General features: G+C 51.7%; 3 protein-coding genes across 3 annotated transcripts; 2 read left to right on the forward strand and 1 right to left on the reverse strand.

The window, feature by feature from the left end:
- Positions 1–1,238: 1,238 nt before the first annotated feature.
- Positions 1,239–6,133, forward strand: MIND_00387800 (CxC2 domain-containing protein; the record flags this gene model as incomplete). Its single annotated transcript, XM_037360709.1, has 16 exons — positions 1,239–1,286; positions 1,341–1,585; positions 1,631–1,709; positions 1,756–1,884; positions 2,162–2,518; positions 2,567–2,788; positions 2,833–3,231; positions 3,280–3,473; positions 3,521–3,683; positions 3,736–3,884; positions 3,932–4,115; positions 4,169–4,331; positions 4,381–4,563; positions 4,614–4,758; positions 4,809–5,518; positions 5,574–6,133. The coding sequence occupies 16 exons, from the start codon at positions 1,239–1,241 to the stop codon at positions 6,131–6,133; spliced, it is 3,930 nt and encodes a 1,309-aa protein (XP_037223594.1).
- A 9,115-nt stretch (positions 6,134–15,248) lies between these two features.
- On the reverse strand, positions 15,249–16,382 carry MIND_00387900 (Short-chain dehydrogenase/reductase family protein; the record flags this gene model as incomplete). Its single annotated transcript, XM_037360710.1, has 6 exons — positions 15,249–15,258; positions 15,304–15,431; positions 15,482–15,680; positions 15,733–15,994; positions 16,045–16,118; positions 16,165–16,382. The coding sequence occupies 6 exons, from the start codon at positions 16,380–16,382 to the stop codon at positions 15,249–15,251; spliced, it is 891 nt and encodes a 296-aa protein (XP_037223595.1).
- A 596-nt stretch (positions 16,383–16,978) lies between these two features.
- MIND_00388000 (uncharacterized protein) lies at positions 16,979–19,129 on the forward strand (the record flags this gene model as incomplete). The annotated part of the gene is made up of 3 exons (XM_037360711.1): positions 16,979–18,086; positions 18,142–18,279; positions 18,729–19,129. The coding sequence occupies 3 exons, from the start codon at positions 16,979–16,981 to the stop codon at positions 19,127–19,129; spliced, it is 1,647 nt and encodes a 548-aa protein (XP_037223596.1).
- Between the last annotated feature and the right edge of the window lie 507 nt (positions 19,130–19,636).

Raw genomic sequence — 19,636 nt, forward strand, 5'->3', positions numbered from 1 at the left:
TCCGCAGCGTAAAGCTCCTGGAAGATGTTGTCCATCGTTGGCACGCGCTGGGGAGCTGACCGGAGCGTCATTCGTTGACAGTCCTCCACCGGACAGGCAAATCGACTTTGCAGGGATCCTCGGCTGCAGATGTAGCAGTAAACATGACCGCACGAGCCATTTCTGCAATGAAAATCAGTCAAGGTACTGCGACAGCCACATAGAATGCATACACGACTGGATGAGAGAAAAGGTTGCCGCACAATGGACAGCAATGAGCCAAGGCTCGGTTGACAGGCGACGGAGGAGGAGGACGAGCAGATGTGAGATAGGCAGAGTCTGGAGTCCACTCGCGAGCCTCGTTCACTCCTGAAGCCTGGACGCATTTTGACGTGGGGGAGGAGACGATGATTTGGGATTCGCAGTTGTTTGGCTGACCGTTGTTATCAGAGCTACAAAAGCACACCAAGCACAAACGACATACCGGCCTCAGCCTGCTGCTGCTTGCGAAATTGGCGAGTATTTTCCCGCTGGATGGACAACTTTTCTGCTGTCGTGAGGAGTGAGTGAACTGCTTAGCAGTAAAAGATGACCCACGATACCTTCTTGAGCTGCTTCGGCTTCGCGTCGCGCACGGATACGCGCCCGTATGGCTCGACGCCTGACGTTCTCTTCCTCCACTAGAAAATTTGAGTCAGCAGATTTTCACCATCGATTGCCATAATTTGTAACGCACGAGTTGAAGACAGTGAAGGAGGAGGCTCTGGATGCAATAAGTGGCCAGAAAGTAGAGAATAGATGAGGGGCGTACCAGCCATTGGCAGTGAACGACTGACGGAAGAACGAGATGGAAGTAGGAGGAAGAGTTGTTACTGCGTGACACCCGCCCGCAGCAGCAATAAGCTCGTCGAGTCCCGCAGCTCAAGGACACAGCGGCGCTCCCCCCACTGAGCTCTAGTCTCCGGCGTTGGCGTGCGGGTGGAGCATCTCAGTGAGCAGTTTGTTTGGCTCGGTTTGGGGATTCACTTAAGTCGGATGTAGGAGTCGGAGGGGAGTGTCGCGGAGGATATGATGGGCTGTTTAGACCCCCAAAAATCTCGGTTAGCCAGCACCAAGCACGAGGTACAAATCTGATGAATCAGAATTGCCTCCGCAATATCGCGCACGTCGTGTGATAATATATCGCGCACGTCGTCCCATTCAGATGGCATCACTTACCAAGTTACTTGACTTGGAATCTTGACTCGCCACCCCCACTCATGCGTCAACGACCAATTACCGACTTTTTCATGGCTGACGGAGCTACAGTTCGTGCTTTTTTCTTCTGGTCTTGAGTTGGGCTTGTGGCTGACATTCCCTAGGCGCCAGTTGCGGACGCACCGGAAGCACCACCCGTCCCGGTCAGTGGTGGACTGATGCGCGGCGAGGACTTCATCGAGGAGCCTGTTCAAGCTATAGACGACACTCCATTCGACCCCGAAGTATTGCACCGTTTCAGAATTCGCGCAGACCAGTGGACCAACCTACGGCGGACTGGACCTTGCGCCGAAGAAAAGCAGCGATCTCTGGGAAACGCGCCCAAAGAATGTGCCTGGTGTTTCACTTCGTTAGCGGACGCGAGGCTCTTATATCGGTGCTCGTGGCGCAATAGGTGCATGCACGGGTTGTACGCCTGCAAAGGATGCATCTTGATTGCGCACGAGCGCCGCCCAGACCACGGGTTTGTCGATGTGAGTGGAATTTTCAGGAATTTATAGATGCTGACACCAAGCGAAGGTTTGGAACAACCGCCGTTGGACACAGCTGGTCCCCATTTCGGAGTTGGGATACGTGTACCAAGTTGGCCACATCAGCGCTACAATGACGGACGAGTGTCCCAACCCGTCTCCCGAAACCACGGTTTCGGTCCGTTCCTCGCGATGGGGTCAATTCGAGCTGACTTCTCGGGGTTGTCTTTGCCCTGCTCGTCCTACTTTGATTACTTCGAGTTACGATATTTCTTGTCAGTACTCTTTGTCATCGTCGCAATAAGAGGTTTATGAATCATCATTTGACCGAGGAATGACATGCGTTCAGTGGCGAAGGGGAAAATACGAGGAGTATTGATGTCTAAGCACGAGGCTAATGTGTATATAATAAGGCCAGGCGGCAAGACCAAAACGCTCCGCACTCACCTGCACAGATGCTTCGTCGAGGTCGTCGGCGGAAGGACGACTTGCTCGGGGATATCCAGGACGACAATCTTCCGAATGCGACGACAACGTTCCTGGGGGATGAACAAATTCACATTTCAGCGGATGGAGCACGAGTCTTCACCGATGTTGTCAACAGGGTCAAAAGAAAGCGCCCTCGTTTGGACGCGGAAGAGCTTCAAGAGCCTGACGATCGCCTTTCTGGGTGGACTCCGATGGGTGTTGGCGATGAGGACGTCCGCGCGCTCGCACTCACAGTCTCATCATATGAGACCGAGCCCGACATGGAAGACGTGGGGTCTCAAAATACGAGCGAGAAGGCCAAACGACGTCACTATGCTAGTTCAGTAGGTGCTTTACCTGAGCAAAGTAAACGGCAACTCACGGGAGTGCAGGATGATCCCATGTCTGTCTGGTTACCGCACGCGTCAACGTTCCTCGATGAGCTAGTCCGGCGCGATGGGCTAGCCGACTTCGTTCACAAGCCTTGTTGCGCGCATTGCTCAGAGTCAAGCCCCGAATCCCGGATGTTTCGATGTCGTCATTGTGGGGACTACCTACAATGCCAGTCTTGCACTGTCCGTGCCCACCAGACACGTCCATTGCACGTCGTCGAGGTGGGTCTGCTTATCTGTGATGGCAATTGTCTGATTTGATTTAGGAATGGAACGGCCGGTTTTGGTGCCGGACAAACCTTTATTCGGTGCTGCCCAATTTCGATGGCCAGATTGGCCTTGGTTTGATCTTCCAGGTCGGGCACCACGGACTTCCGTGCCCAAACCCCAGTGTGACGAAGCGCATGGTGGTTATTGACGTGCGGGGAGTGTTCACTCTTCGCGTGCGCACCTGCAATTGTGAGCTGGGTCAAAGACGGAATGTCCTACGGCAGCTGCTCGCTCACGGTTGGTATCCTGCCACCACGACAGACCCAGAGACATGCGCCACGCTAGAGGCTCTGGAACTCTTTCGACTCTTGCAAGTCGTCGGCAACATCAATGTCAATGATTTTGTCGGCTCGATTGAAAGGTTGACGGATGCGACCCGACTTGAGGCGACTCCGGTAGGCCCGTATTTTCCGGATCTGGCGGTGCGTTAACGGGAGCGATAGGATCGTTACAAGGCGTTTTTTCGCATGCATCGTCAATACACTTACCTGATTCGGGCGAAACGGGCCGGGCGAGCACATGACCCAGGCGGCCTTGCGGAAACCGCGACGGGGGAGTTGGCCGTGTCCTGTTGGGCATGTCCTCAACCGGGGCGAAACCTACCGGAAGGTTGGAAACGAGTCGATCGCTCGCAACGGTGAGTGTGTGAGGAGATAGTGTGTGCCAATCTAATGCAAAAATCAGTTTCCTCTACAAGCTCATCTTGGCAGTCGACGCGAACTTCCGACTGAAGAACCGCATTCGAGCAAATGAGCGTCAAGATCCTGCCTTAGCGAAAGGCAAGGGGTATTTTGTCCAGTCCGAGGCCTACAAGCGGCATCTGCGTGAATACGTGGCTGAGAAGGAGGTAGGCGATTGGAAACCGCTTAACTTGCCTTGGCATTATTAAGCGCTGCCAGGTTCACAGCTGCGCCGCCTTCGCGGCCCTCATCCAACAAGACACCAAAGTGACGACAGGCTTGAGGGTGTCGGGGGTAGGCGGTGTAGTGTGCGCTCGACACGGGCTCGTCCGGAAGCAGGGAATGTGCGATCTGCAGAAAGGCGAAAGGTGTGTCTTGGCTTGTCTCACGTCTGCCATTGACCAACCGCTGAAAGATACGCTAATATTGATTACGTTGTCATGGCCACGCTGCAAGGCGAGAAGGTCATCAACGTGACCATCAGCTACGACATTGCCTGCCATTGGCAGGTTCTCTTACCTGCCCGAGGTGAACGAATCCGACAACGCGGCGATCTCACGACGGACCTCTCCAAGTACAAGATGCAGTTTGCCTTACCCGTCTGGCATGCGTCTGCCCACGAGATAAACTGTCGCTCAAAGAACACTCTCAGTTACCGCATGGAGTTGGGAAAACAGACGGAGAAGGCATTGAACGAACTTGGTCGCTACTGAATCCTAGTGCTTGGGCGACGAAGGAGATGGGGGAAGGAGCTCGCCACGACACCTTGGAAGATAAGATTGACCATCTCAATTTCGAGAAGAACATCGGGCAAGGTAAGTGCCGGAGATTGACATGAGAACTATGCTTATCACCATCTGACAGGGAGAATCCTCATGCGAAAGCTAATCGTCGCTCTGGCAGAGCGGCGCACACAGGAGGAAGAATTCGAAGAGATGACTGAGAGCATATCAGAGGAGAAGGTTAAGGTCTGGGAGAGAATGGTCATCGACTGGGAGAAGGACCACCGAGAGCCGAACCCTTTCTTAATCATTGGGGGGAAAGAAGGTCGGTAATCAGCGCTGAGCAGTGACGCCGGTTTGATATTCCTGATCTAGCGGGACCATCCGAACGGGAGGTGATGCAGCAACTGAAAGCAGCAGAAGTCGAGGATGCACGCGCTGGTCGAGCACCATTGGTTCCCGAGGGAAAGATGACCGCCGCTGGTTTTGTCAAAGCTGGCCTTCAGCTCGAGGAATCCCAGTGAGAGGAATTCCCTGGTCGTTTTCTTGGAGTTGCTAAGCAAATGATAGACGTCGCATCTTGGCAGAACTGAAGGCCAAGACACTCATCTCCGCGGACCGCTCGAGTGCAATCCAGGAACAGCGATTTTCATTGCACAAGCGATTCAAGACATTCCACGACCTACAACTGACTTACATGCCTGGCGTAGAAGATATCCGGGCGAGCGACGATGAAAAACGGAATCCAGACGAACCTCCTCCCAAAGCAGAACATCTCAAAATCTATCTGCCTTCCGAATTGTCACCCGATGATCGCCGGCGCTATTGTGGACGTGGGGTCGCTGATGCAGAAACGAAATTACGGTTGGGACAATGTGCGGATGCATTGATGTCGCTGAGAGGCTGCTTATACACCAAGACCCACGTCATCTATTGGCGTAATTCGAATTCTGTGGCGCAAAAAGGAGCAACCCGGTCTGCGACGTTGTTGGAGCGCATTGGGGAGCGTATTGCGAGAGCGGCGTTGAAGTATCGGAAGGCTTATGATGCCTTGGTCGCCTTGAAAGGCCAAGGCTTCTCCTCTGAGTTCCGGAAACTCGAGGACGCCGATATCAACGGGCGCGCAGGTGTCGAGAATGACATCTCCTCTGTCAAGAAACTACGCGCGGCGGAGTCTGCCCGGGCATCGCGAAACGAGCCGACTCAAACTGCAATCGAAGCGCGGGTCTCGTGGATTTGGGGCATCGCAGGGGGCACCGACAGAACAGAATTGCATGATTGTGCGTAAAATTCATTGCTGCTATAGTATACTAGGCTCATTATTCTACCCCACAGCCGTGCGGGTTGACTGGACCAAGGCAAGGGCGCGGCGAGACAGATGGCGCGAAGAAGTGGCGTTGATACGCGAGGAGATGAAGCGCGTGTTACGCTGCTTGGCGACAATACAGAAGGAATGGGATGAGCGCGCAGGGGCAAGGGATGAGGAAGACGTGGCATTGTCCAGCGGCCTGCGTGCTTATGCGCTACGCCAGTGCGCTATGCACAAAAGGGTCGGAGAAGCTTTTTATGAGAGCTGGAACAAATCTGCGGCGAACGCGAGGGAACTGATCGACGTACCATTGCTTCGGGATTTGCTGGCAGGAACGGCGGTGGAGCAGGTTGGCTGCGAAGCGGATGAGCAGCGGGAGGTTAACGATGTTGGTGACGCACAGGGAGAGTGTGGCCGCGCCAGACCCAGCAGCGACCGCGCCGCAGCGGGTCACACGCTGGCGCACGAAGCTCCAAGAGGCCTCCACAACCACAACCGCCACGACCACCTCGACGAGCACGAGAAGCTCATGCTGAATGCGCTCCGCGACCCAGGGAGAGCTGGACCCACGCGGCTTCAGCCATGAACGCAGACTTTTGAGGGCGGCGCGAAGGGCAGAGAGCACCATCAGGGAGATGGACCGAGGGAGGCACGTGGGATGAGGCTGAGACGCCAACGTCCCGTTTAGGATGTTGACGGACCTTTTTAGAAATGCTTGTTAGCCTCCCCGGACCCCACCCGTGTAAAATTGATTGTAGCACGTCGTATATGATGCGATTGATCCAAGTGATGAGCTAGTGATGAGACCACTCGTGCCGGCTGCAACTTGGCGGCAGGACCCAAGCAGAGCCAAAGCAGGCAAGAGCATTTTTGTGTGGGATTGCCAGGGGCCTGGGGAGCCCAGAGCGAAAGCAATTAAATTCTATGGGAATAGCCATAGCAAATAGCTATTTGTTACAGCCAAGGGTGTTCTGTGTGGTTGTTTGCTTTCCTCCGTCGGGGGGTGTGTCGATCCGCGGATCAGGGCGACGGAGCGGACGCATAAATAGCTAGTGATCCGTTGCACTGCCTCACTCGTTCTTCTCCCGAACAGTGAGGTATGTGCGACGCGACTTGTATTTCATCGTGTACTGACTGTGCTACAGCGGCCTAGAGCTGACTGTGTACAGGTAATACGACTCGTTCTTCTCCCGAACAGTGAGCGGCCTAGAGCTGACTGTGTACAGGATCAACACGTCTCTGCGGTGCGTCAGCTACCGTCTTCGGTCCTCGCCTGTGTCATGTCGCATCTGATGGCGGAGACGCGTGGGGCAACACATACGGATGACGAGCTGGGTGTAACCGTCGCCCTCTCTGTTTGGAGTCTCCTCGCGCTCACACGGGTGTCCTCACTTTGGCGCCGCACAGCACTGGAAAACGCACAGCTGTGGACGGAAATCTGCATCCGGCATGACTCTATCCAAACCATGACCGACAAAACGGGAAGCAGTACGAGAGGGCTCTATTGAAACGGCAACTTACCCATTCTCGGCGTGCTGGCCTCGATATTTTCATCGATTTTGGCGACGGTTCCGAGTCGGAGAGCGAACTCTCCAAGCACCTCCACAGACTCATTGGCAGGGCGGTCCTAAGTGGGGCTCGATGGTTGTCTGTCACTCTAGACTGGGGAGACGACAACGAAAGCAAAGACCTCCAGGGCTGCCTGCGCATTTTGCCGCTATCAACTGGTTGGAAGTTAAAAACTCTGGACCTTCGCGGCAAAGTCAGAAACGGCAAACTCTGGTGGAACAAACTCCTTTCGGGCTCGAGTTTGCAAAAACTATGCCTGCATCGTGAAACATCTACAATACAAGGATTCCCTCGGCGCATTCCAAAAGATATTGGTCTCTGCGCTCAACCTTCAGTGTTGCTCTTGTACAATTGTCCGATCAACCGACGCAGAGCCTGTCGCAGCCAGCGACGCTGCGGTGACCGTGTTGCGCCACCTGACCCAGTTATTTATTTCGTCCAAAATACCAGTCGACGCACTGCTGGCCCGCCTTGCTGCCCCAAATCTCGCATATCTCACCATCTGCGCGGAGTTCCAGGGCGTTCTCGGCTTCATCTCCCGCTCTCGCTGCAATTTGCTCGGCCTCCGGGTTACACCCGATGCAGACGACTTCCCCCGGCTGTTATCCATCATCAGCATGCAGCCCTCTTTGGCCCATCTTGACATCGAGAGTGACGATGCAGGCACAGAGTGTCTCTCGTTGATTCGTGCCCTCGAGTTATCCTCACCCCCGGAGTCCGATGACATCTGTCTGCGTCTCGAAACCCTCCGGCTCAACATCGGCATACCGACGAAGACGCAGTATTCCGCGATTGTCGCTGCCCTTCAGAGTCGAACCAGAGATGTCATTCACCCGTCGAAACTGGCCGCATCCCTCCGCACAGCAGATATCGGCGAGTTGGGCCGCGCGACTCTGCCGGAGGAGTTACGGGCCATCAAGGATAGCGGGATCCGGCTGAGCTATGTCTTGTCCGAACCAAAGTCATTGATGGCGATGGCGTTAGAAGATAATATTAACAAGTCCTGGGATCTAGCTCGAGCTCGGTGGGAATTCCGGACTGAGCGACTGAATGGGCCGCATTGTGTTTGGGACTAGTTCGTGATCTTGAAAAATATGTTTGGAAACAATAATTTTATATGACGACCATTAGAGCATCGACAGGTGAATGGGGATGACTAGATTACACGCTACATATGCATGTCAAGCTCTGATCATGTTCCACTAACAACATTCATACAGGGAAAATGTCCGTTTATGGTCAAGGGGGTGCAAGTTTAAAATCATGGATATATAGTAGGGTCGGGAAAAAACTTGATATTGCCTGCTTTACTTAGATCTAACAGTTCAAATGAATGTGTGTCTGTGTTTTGCGATGAATGTTGAGGGGCAGTAACTATCATCTATCATGCAAATCTGAAATCCAGTTAGGATGCTATTGCGAAAAATAATCATTTACTTCTGAGGGACTAGACATCCAAGATTATTTGCTTACTTATAGCTTCAAGGTGCAATTTAGCTTTATGCACTTAATTTATCAAAATGCTGTACTATTTTTGTCACGGTTCGGGTCGGGCCGTCCGGGCCATAAGGCCGCACGGGCCGAACGGGCCCGCATACCGCCACCCTCTTCGACAATCCCCCATTCTTCCAACCCCTTCCCTTCACCCCTGCGGCCCTACGCAGCGCCCATCCGATCCGCCCTGGGACCTGGCGCCCATCCGATCCATCCCTAATATCGTAGCATATAAAAACCGTACTTACAAGATGTAGTCGCTAGGCTAATATCGTCTATTCTCCGGGCGAATACCCATCCCTCGTGCTCCCAGACCCCTTTGAAGTCGGACCCCCCGACGCCCCGATACGGCCCGAGCCCGACGTTGACAATTTTATTCTGTTCATTAGTTACTGGCATACATCACAGCCCGAAAAGCTTCAGTTTGTCAGGGGGGGTTGCAGGGGAAACCCTGGAGGCCTGAGATCAAGGTCCTAGCAGGGGAGAATCCAAGGATAAGAAACTCAAAGGGTCCACCTGGCACTAGAGCTCTGCACAAGTGTCAATACCTGCAGATGTTTCCACAGGTACCTGCAGGAAAACATCCGCAGGTTTGACATCCGCGGATATAGGTATCCGTTTCCCACAGATGCCAAGAGTATAGGTATCTTTGGAAGATCCCAATCTTCATTATCTTATATATATTTCAGTCACTACAGTCTTCTCATGCTCTGTGATGTCTATATCAGTATATTACTTGATACTATATGCTAGATAGGCTATTGATATCATCAATATACCTCAGTATTCTCATGTTTTATAGGCAATACCCAGGGATAACCTGTGCAGGTACCCGTATCCGTGAGTACAGGTACCTGTTTCCCACGGATGCTGCAAATGCAGGCATTAGTTTTGAAGCCTAAATTACCTGCAGGTAGAGTACAGGTATTTATTGGTGACACTTGTGAGAAGCCTTACCACCTGCTAGGTAGCTGACTATACACTGTCTGTCTGTAGCTGCTCCTGTTAGTGTCAAGGATAAAACCCAGCCTGTCCTCTCTGGCACTGGTGTCGGGCCACCAAGGGCCCACAACAGGCAGCACATAACGACAGGAAACAGGTGCCCTAGAAGGGAGGAGCACGCATGTGGGAAGCACATGACCAAGAAACCCTGCTTGCTGCACTTGCAGGCCCAACAATCCATCTGTTCTGTTCTGGGTGTGTGTTTCCAAGGAGAGCCTTGTATGGCCTCAACCTGGACCCCACAATTCTGCGGGCCTGTGACCTGTGACACATGTGGCAGAAATGTGCAATTCAGCCAAGGGGTGAATTTGGTGTGACCTCCTGCCTTATATGGAAGTTCTGCGCGCCGCAGGCGCAGAAATTTTTAAAAATTACCATTTTGGGATGGTTTAGGGCCAAAGAAACTCACTGTGACCTGTGACAGGCTGCAGGCAGAAAATTTTCGGCCAAAAAAGTCAATGTGACTGTGACAGGACTAATTGATTAAAATAGTACAGTAACCGGGCCATGCTAAATGGCTGTTATTGCACAGCCACGCGGCTGCGCCGAGGGTGTTTGTGCCTTTGTCCCCAATGGAATGCATATTGGGTTAGATATGAGCCCTGTGAAGCCTATAATGCAAAAAAAAAAAAAAAAAAATCACTTAAAACCCAGATTGCTTACACAAAAGTGCATAAGCGAGTCATTGTTGCCTATTCTGCGACAATTTCTTTGGTTTTTTCAGGACCAAAGTTGAGGAGCTCTTGGTGTTTCTTGACCCACGCCTGGAGAGTGATGTACGACATGGGTGATTTGCCTTCAGCGGCTCTTTCTGAAAGATATCAGCATCATATAGTTAGAATGCCAGTGTTGACAGACCTGCATTGACACTCTGCATGTAATAGCCTAGCAAGGTGCTTCATTTTGACGTTCTCCGCTTGCGCTTCACAGCTCCTACACAAGTATTGAACTTCTTCGCCAGTTTTTGAATGAATTTGGCGAGTTGGTATGACATGAGCTGATCAAGGTCCTGGCAGGGAAGGATCCAAAGAGAAGAAACTCTAAGGGTCCACCTGCCAGGCAGTTAACAATATACTGTGCTCTTGATTTATTAAGAAGAATGATCATTGCTCCATATAATATGCCCACACCATGTCACATGCCAGGTCCTAAGAGAATCTTCCTGCAGATCCTAATAAATTATATACGATAGTCACTTGGGCATCACGTACATAATTGATGGACAGATGTCAGATGCTGAGATGTGATAGACAGATGCCAAGGTAGGGGTTCCCCTAACATCACTAGGGATGCTGCCTGTGCCCGTCACAATGGCTCTACAGCACCCGTCAATGGCCACACATTGTCAGGGGAACCCCACTTCGGCCTCCTTCAGACCGTCCGAGCGCATCCGAGACACATCCAACCGGCGCCCCCTCGGACGCTCCGACATTTCATGGGTATAGCGCACGTCTAAGAACTGGCATGAGTCCCGAATGGCCAGTTAGGGAGATATCTGCGAGGAGGCGTTTCGACTCGACTGTTGTTGATAGCAACTGGCCGTTCAGAACGACTCTTACAACAACCAAAAACAACAGCAGAGCCCAACCAACATAGAGGATCCATCCAATCCTTTATATATACCAAAAGGGAGTGTAAACTAAAAGGCATATTTGGTCTGGCACGCCGTTGGGACTCGAACTCAGAACGCTCCGATGAAGGTTCAACCGGGCTTCGAACGGATCAGTCCCTGACAGTATTGGAATGCGGTTTCGGAACTTACGCAAGGACAAGGACATGTGGAGGTGTGGTTAAACGGGAAACATGACTCAGTGGAAACGAGGGTTTGGCTGCAGATCGCGGCGACCTTAACCCGTAACCGTCCAACCGAACAACTTGACAATAGATTGTGATTATCTCGTTAGAAGAGTTGCCTAACGGTGTCTGGCGGTTAGCCTCAAGTTATGGGTATCGATGGAAAGCTAGGAAGTGGAGCAACACGACGATAACAACAACGGTTAGCGGACCGTTCACAAAAAAGCATAGACGGTCGCGATAAAGGAGGATTTACAAAGGTCATTGACACCAAACATGCACTACCGGTCATCTAGACCTGGATTTTCGACTCTGGGCCTTATGGCGAAATGATACCTTAAAAATTATGCACATGGACCATCATTCTGTTGTGGCGATTTACCTGATCTTATCATTTTCTGTTTTAGTATTTATATCTCTGTCCTGTATTTGAGCGATTCACGGATTGCCCCGCATTACTAGGTGCATCTGGGGATCTAGCTTGTGAATATCATCCTGCTAGCTCTTTCATTCAAGTAAAAGGCGTTGTGATCGAAGAGTTGAGGGTTCCGGTTGCCGTATAAGAGAGTTTCGGTTGGCGTACACTTGGTTTCGGTTGGCGGTCGAGAGTTTAAGGCAGTTAGTTCCTGATCCGAACGAGTATAAACGGTTCTGGCCATCATATTGGCGCTTTCCTATTGCGGGCTTTCGTCAATAGTACGCTTAAGGACAACCACAAAACGAATCTTTAACAAGATTTCATTCGATCTACCCTACAACCTTGCACACCCGTGTACAGGCTCTGTTCCCAGGGTTCTGCACTCGTATTAGGAGACGGTTATTGGTGGTTGTTGGATGTTTGGAACAGTGTTATACGGTTATCGCTCAGACAGAACGACTATTTGTTGTTTTGTTGTTGGGTTTTAGTTGTGTAGTGTCGGTCTCATCTCCGGTCTCCCCACCCATCATCCACCCTCATCAGCGGGACGTCTACGGATATACTGATGACTTCGAGGACTTAATGGACCTTGCTGGGTTTGAAGGTTGGTTAAGGTGACCAAGTACCGCCATGGACTTGACCCCCTGATCAACAAGGGCATTACGTCCTCGAACGATCCCCCAGACCTCTGTGACTACCTGGGCTGGCGCACTTGGGCTTTCCGCCAATACAAAGCATTGGTGAGGGCAAAGTAGTGCTGGGGATGTATGGACGGGGGGTATCAATACAGCCGGTATGATACCGGATCAATACAGAAATGGTATCAATTTAAAAAAACTTGAAAAATGTTCAGAAACGGGTCAAAAGTAGTTCTCAGTTTACTGCATGATAAGGCAAGAAGTCCATGGGCTTGTGCGGCCAAGGCTGCAGCAGTGGTGCCATCAAATGACTCGCACAGGGTCACAAGAAGCAGCACTGCCACCTGTCATCTTTCTCTTCGACTTACACACACCGAGGCCTGAGGAACAAATGGACGGCGACACGACTGTGGCGGGGAACATCTTCGCAAGCTTTGTGATGTTGCCGAACAGTACTTCACAGACGAGGCCTTCAACTTCCCTCAGACCGACGCTGCTATGGACACTGTCTTTGGGACTTACACCCAGCGCCAAAACAATCTGGCTGCAAAGGAGTGGGAGATATTCTGGCAAGAAGTGATGGCCATTGTTATAGGTCGCTGTGTGATGAATGACCGAAAGGGTATTTCATACCAAGATCTTCCATACCAGGCAAGATATGGTTATAAAGGTATATTTTAAAGCATTGATATAGATGAAATTGCCCTAAAATTGGACATGTGAGCCCAGAATGTGAATGATGGCACTACGTGCTCATCTTCAGTGATAATCTCACTGGTTGATTATTCCCACCTTGGTATAACTGATTATTGCACAAATTGTTATCTGGAATGTGGAATTGGTCATTGAGCATATCATTCCATAATTTTACCCACTTCCGACCATAAATCCTATGCATTGTCAGTCAAAGCACTTAGACTGAGTGCTTATATATATTTTAAAACAGCATATGTATGTATCATCCCCATTGTTACCTCCACGACTATTATTCCAACCACTAAACAGTGCGCCACCCGTAACAACATTCAGCCTAAACCTTCAGGCAAGCTCCGCGCAAAGCCGGGCCCGAAAGCCAAGGATGCGCCAAAGACAACTGCCAGATTTGAGAAGGATAACAAGAGCCAGGATCTCACCTTCGGAGACTGGATCCAAGTCTTTGACTATGCCGAAGCCCATCCCCTTGCTTCCCAGACTGCCGTTGTCAAACTCTTTACAACCTGTTCCGACTCCAGCGGTGGCAAGCTCATCTATACACAAGGCGCCCTATTAAAGAAGCTCAAGGTCAAAGATTTTATCCAAGCGCAGGTTGCAACTGACCAAATGGCGCTGAATCAAAAGTAAGCATGGGTCATTACATGTCCCGAGGTTGATGTTGCTCTCGGGATGTGGGTGGCTGACCAGGAGCGCAAGCGTCGATCTGTGACAGGCCCAATATTAATTGCGCAATTAAAACACTTTGAGAAAGCCTTGAATATCCCTGAGGAACAACGACTCACTGGCGCTGGGTGGATGGAGTCTCTCAAGAAGAAATACTTCTTGCAGGAGTAGAGACGACATGGTGAAGCAGGCTCGCTTGACCTGGCAGTAGTTCAGGCGGAGAGGAAAAGAATGACACAAATCAATTCAAAATACGCACCAGAACACCACTGGAATGCTGATGAGACCAGCTTCTTTCCTGCTTCCCCACCCGACAGAAGCCTCTGTTCTGCTCCAGTGCATATATAAAAATTATCTGATCCTTACATATAATATATTCTACAATCCCTAGTTAGGCTAAGCACCATAGAGGGTCAATAACATTGTCTCACTGCAACAATGATGTTACATTTTTAAACTGTGTCTATACACTATGTAAAACTATTCCTAAATTTCTGATTTCATAAACAACAACAATAAAATTATCTGAACAGCTAAAGTATCCCAGGTTAGATGATGACATCATAGCCTGCATTTTTTAAGACTTGATGAACTTGTATTGCACCTTGATTAACTGTGGAAGGGACAAGTGGACTGGTCTCCTCCATAACAGCACCAAGTCTTCCTGCTTTTGAGATCTCATCAGAGGCAGAATCCAGATCAACCAGTCGTTCACGAATAAAGGCAACAATGCCTGCAGATGAATCTCCAGGATGTCCACCCTCTGTATCCAATGTGGGGAAGTCTTCTTGCCACTTGCGCACAAGAGAAGTGCGCTGAAACAAGTGGATCACTCCTAAAGCAGACAATGGTCGTCGGCCTGTCAAATAAAATTTAGACACAAGTGTTTCTCAAGATGTTCACTGACCAAAAGCAAAGTAAAAGATGTTTGCCCCAAAAAGCAATGTGAAGGCACCATTCAAGAAGGTCCAGAATCCACCAAAATCAGATATGCCTGACAATAGTTGATAATCCCCAGTCTGTTCAGAGTACTGCATCAGGGTGCTCTCAGAGTCTCTTAGGTATCTGATTCTCAATGTTGTGCTGTTTGAAGATGCAGGAAGTGAAACATCTTGCTGGAGTTGTGTGACTAGAGGAATATACAGATAGTTCTAGAGAAAGCAATAAGCAAGCAATCCCAAATCCAGAGACAAGTTCTGCATACTGAGGAGTCATTATACAACTGTTGAATATTCCAGCCAAGCACACCAAAAAGATGTGACTTTGAGAGGAGCACAACTGGTTGGGTAGCCTGGTAGTTTATAAACTCTTCAGGGTGGGTTATTATATTTGGGTGGGCAGTAATAGTTATGATCTGATTGTCTGGCACATCATAAATGGTCACTGTAAGAACAGAAACTGCTCCCCAGTTAAATGGACCTGATAAGAGAGTTAAAACAATAATAAAATATCCTGTCAGGATACACACAAATTACAGGAAGAATTGGGTTTTCTATAGTACATGGCATTATACTTTTGTCATGTTTCACTGCTGTTATCTCTACTTGAGATGGTTGTAAGATGGCATGTTGTGGGTATGCAGCTTCCACATCCTAGAAGATTACTTTAAATAAGAGGATCAGGTGTCATATCAAGGACATACAGGTTTGATTGAAAAGGCTACTCCTGTCTGGTCCCAGCCCCCCTCTGGAACAGAAACTGATGTGCCAATTGGGGTGGTGAGATGGATTTGCGTTTGTGATGGCTTTATGATTATTGAATAAATGGCAAATCCTGGCACAATGACTGCACAAAAACTGATAATAAGTGCACGGAGAATGATTATTATAGCAGATTCCCCACTGTGCAGCATTGAGCCTGTGTTCATTGGAATTGGGGAAATATGGTACACACCGAACAAGGGGTCTTGATAATGAACGGTTGAGTAACATACTCCTAGGGCTGTATGGGGGAGATACTGGAAGGCAACCTGCTAGGAAGCTGTAATCTTTCCCTTTCCATAATATGATAGAGCGGAAAAGAAACTGCAGCACCAAGAGGCTGAGTATAATGGCACCAATGGCCATTGACAGTGGAGTCATGTTTAGTGTGACTGTACCGAACTGTACAGACCAGATGGGTGTTCTGTCGATGATCCACAGAGTAGTTGCCACTCCTGACACTCATTCATTAGATTGCATAATCTGTGGAGCTGGCGAGACAAACCGCTCAATTCCAGAAGCAGGAGTACCAGCTCAACTTGGATGGCCCGCTTGGTCTTGGGTGCCCACTGTGTGATACTAACATGGTTATTATTTTGAAATGGGTATGAAACATGGTACTCACATAAAAATATGATGGAAGAATGCAATAATACAGCTGCCATGAGCCCAGATATCCAGAAGCAGGTCCTGGGGCGTTGCCTCCAGTCGTACAACAGTACTTGTGTGCATCATCATGACAATATACATTAGTAATGTGAGCAGAAGGCTGCGCAGAGCATAGACTCGAACCCTTGCACTGGTCCATAATGGCAGAAGGTATGACTTGTGCAGCCATGCCATGGTGGTCGCGGTAGAATGTAAATCACTGGCAGTGGGATCCCACCTATATATGTTCCAATATCGGATATGTCACCAGATCGGAAGAGATCTTCTTCTGATATCAAATGACTACTACCGAGCTGATCAACTCGAACTATATAATAAGCTACTGCCACGATGCGAGCATTCCATTCCGCCTGCTGGATATTGGATGTTTCATCCACGCACAGTCTTGTTGCCAACCACTGGGCACTGGCGTTGCTCGGTGACTATTCAGTTTGACGCACATGTTGACCCCCCGCATTCTTCAGGAACACCCGGTCTAGATGCATTGCGTTACGACTCTGCCTCTGAAACCCGTCGTCCGCATAAGGAATGTCACCTTTTGGACTGCACTGAACGCTGCACCGATAGAGCTACCGATAGTTGGACACTACAAGGAAGACAGCGGGGCTCATTTTATGATCACTGCGGGAGGAGAACAATCAGTTGGACGTCCTCCGCTGCTGAGCCCGCTGACGACGGGACCAGAATCAGGGGCACAGAAAATCGAGCACTCTCGATCGGACCATGGATTTGACGATAACCCTGGCAACGGCGTGACATGACGTGGCGTGATGGGGTCGGCTGTCGGCTGCATTGCTTCTTTTCCTCCTCTCTCCATCCGCTGTCTCAGCTCTCCCACAGCGCAGCTCCCACACCACATCCTGCACATCGTCCGCGCCACCCACACCGACCACACGAAAACGCACACCGCGGACGGGCTGCAGATGACGAAGGAGGAGACCACGCTCAGCGTCGTCACCGGCGACGAGAAGAAGGGGGCGCCGCCGACGACAGCGATGACGAATGGCACGAAGACGACGGCGCTGACCCTGCCCCTCCCCGCCCCCGACACCCCGCTCTCGCCCTCCCTCACGCCGACGCTGGCGAATCCGCGCGGGTCTGTTGCAGCGATGGTCGTCGATCTGACCCCGACGCCGCCGCCATCGGCGAAGCGGACGTCGTTCCCGACGGCGGGCCCGGGCTCGGCCCCGCGCACGCCGACGACACCGAGCACCCCGACCGCAGATAAGCCGACCAGCTCCAGGCCCGCCCCGCAGTCGCCCGCCCCGTCGCTCTCGAGACGGACGTCGCTGGCCAGGAGCGCGAGCTCAGCGAGCTCACGGAGGGCGAGTGGCAGTCATGCGAGCTCCGCGGGAGGGGGAGGAGCCAGTAGACGGACGTCGAGGGTATTGGCGGGGGTGAGACACAGCCTGAGCATGAGCGTCAGTGCTGCGGAGCTCGAGGGCAACAACGGGCAAGCGCAAGAGCCGCCGAAGACGCCAGCCACAGTCATCACAGCTACAACGACAACGGCAGAACCCCTCGCCATCCAGCCAAAAGCACGCACCCCCCGCCCGCCCATCCGGATCCGCGACTTTGCCTACGTGGCCGACGATGCGCGGGGCGTTGGCGCGGGCGAGGAAGCGCCCAATGCGTGTAAGCCGGAGCTGCTCAACCGCAGGCTAAACGGGTCGCCCTGCCCGTCGCCAACGGGCCCGCCAGCACAAGATGATGATGACGAGGAGGACGACGGCTGGGGCGGGTACCGCTACCCGCAGATGGGCACGCGCCTCGACTTCGGGCTCGGCAACGGGGACAGACGGGCGAGTGCACATCTCAGTGCGGAGGATTTCGCGCGAAACTTTGCTGAGGAGGAGCAGGAGACGGAGGGGTATGCGGGTGAGTTTTGTGCCCTTTCTCTTGACAATCATCGGAGATCGCTGACACTGGACAGGCGGGCTGGCCCCGGGGATATATCGTGCGCAGTTCGCGTTTGGCGCGGAAGGTGGCGAGGCGGAGATGCCGTTGGAGGAGGGACAGCTGATTTATGTCGCGGGCAGCGGAGCGACGATGGTGCCTGACCAGGAGCAGGGTGAGTCTTGATATCCTTTCGTCCCATTCAATTTGCTCCCATTTTTTCTTTCCCTTCCTGATACCGCTCACCTGTTCTCACCCACTGTTGATCATCTTCATCCATTCACTTCCTCGTTTATCTTTTTCATCGCTGCCGGTGTTTTTTCGACTGGCCCGACTCCTGCTCCCCTTTGGCATTGCCATTATTCTACTTACTGCTCTCATCGTGCGGCATCTGTTGCTTCCGTACCCTCCTTTTTTTGCTTCCACCAAATCCACATTCCCTCCTGCTCTTGCTTTGTAGTCTGTTTTACATATTACTGACCTCGTATTCTCCTTGTTCTTTTCAATTTTGTACCATATCTTGTTCCATTTAACTTGTTTTTCCCTCGATGTTTCTTTCTTTACTATCTCGTCCTTTTCCTCCATCTCGCTGCTCGTGTCAATCAAGCTAACAACACCTCGCAGCACCAGAAGAAGAGGACGACGAAGGCCCCGCACCGCAATGGGCGGTCGCCTGGCTGCGGCACCCGCCGCTCATCCGGCCCGACCTCGACGTGCTCGCCGTCCATGCGCTCATCGGATCGCGGACCGACATGGGCGCGCGCTGGGCGGAGCTGTGGGCCGCGCACGCCGCGGCGCACCCTGTTGAAGAGAGCGAATCGGAGCCGGAGGACGGCGCGCAGGAGGTCACGGCGCGGACGAGCAGCGGGGAGCGGCAGGCGCTTGTGCCGGACAGCTTTGTGGTGCTGATCCGCGCGGAGGGCGAGCTGGAGGCGGATGCGCGGGCGAGGCTGGAGGAGTACCTTGTGTGGGTCGAGGAGGAGCGGGTCAGGCAGGCGGAGGAGTATGGCGAGGGGGAGGCGTAAAATGTGCACATGGGGAAGGAGGAAGGAGTATCTTGGTGTGAATTTGGTGGCGGTTTTTGTTGTCTTTTATCTGTTGTCTTGAGTATTGGCTAACTACTTATTTGTTTATGCGTAGCGTGGTCAACTCTGAATGCCCGCTGGACAATACTTCCCATAAACAAGTGAACAAACTGGCCACGGTACACGCACAACACACGAAGTATGCATATTCTTTCCTGTATCCATCGACTCGTCATACAAGCACAGGACACGCAGGGGGTATAGTTATTTTCGTCTTGGTTTTCGTTCACATTTCTCAAACATTTCTCCAAGTTTTATTGCTCTGGTCCAGGGCAATTTACTCTCTGTCCGCGTCTCCTGAGACGTAGCTTGGCGGCGGACCCGCCGTCGTCTCCCCGTCAGCGCCACCCATAGCCAACTCGCGAAACTGGCGATTGAAGTCGGCGCGCTGGGCCCGCAGTTCTGCCTCGAGGCGCCGCAGCTGCCGTCGCAGCGAGGCATCGCCGA

The sequence above is a fragment of the Mycena indigotica genome, assembly GCF_014461135.1.
Source record: "Mycena indigotica strain 171206Taipei chromosome Unknown Mind.scaff0003, whole genome shotgun sequence".
In the NCBI taxonomy this organism is placed as follows: Eukaryota; Fungi; Basidiomycota; class Agaricomycetes; order Agaricales; family Mycenaceae; genus Mycena; species Mycena indigotica.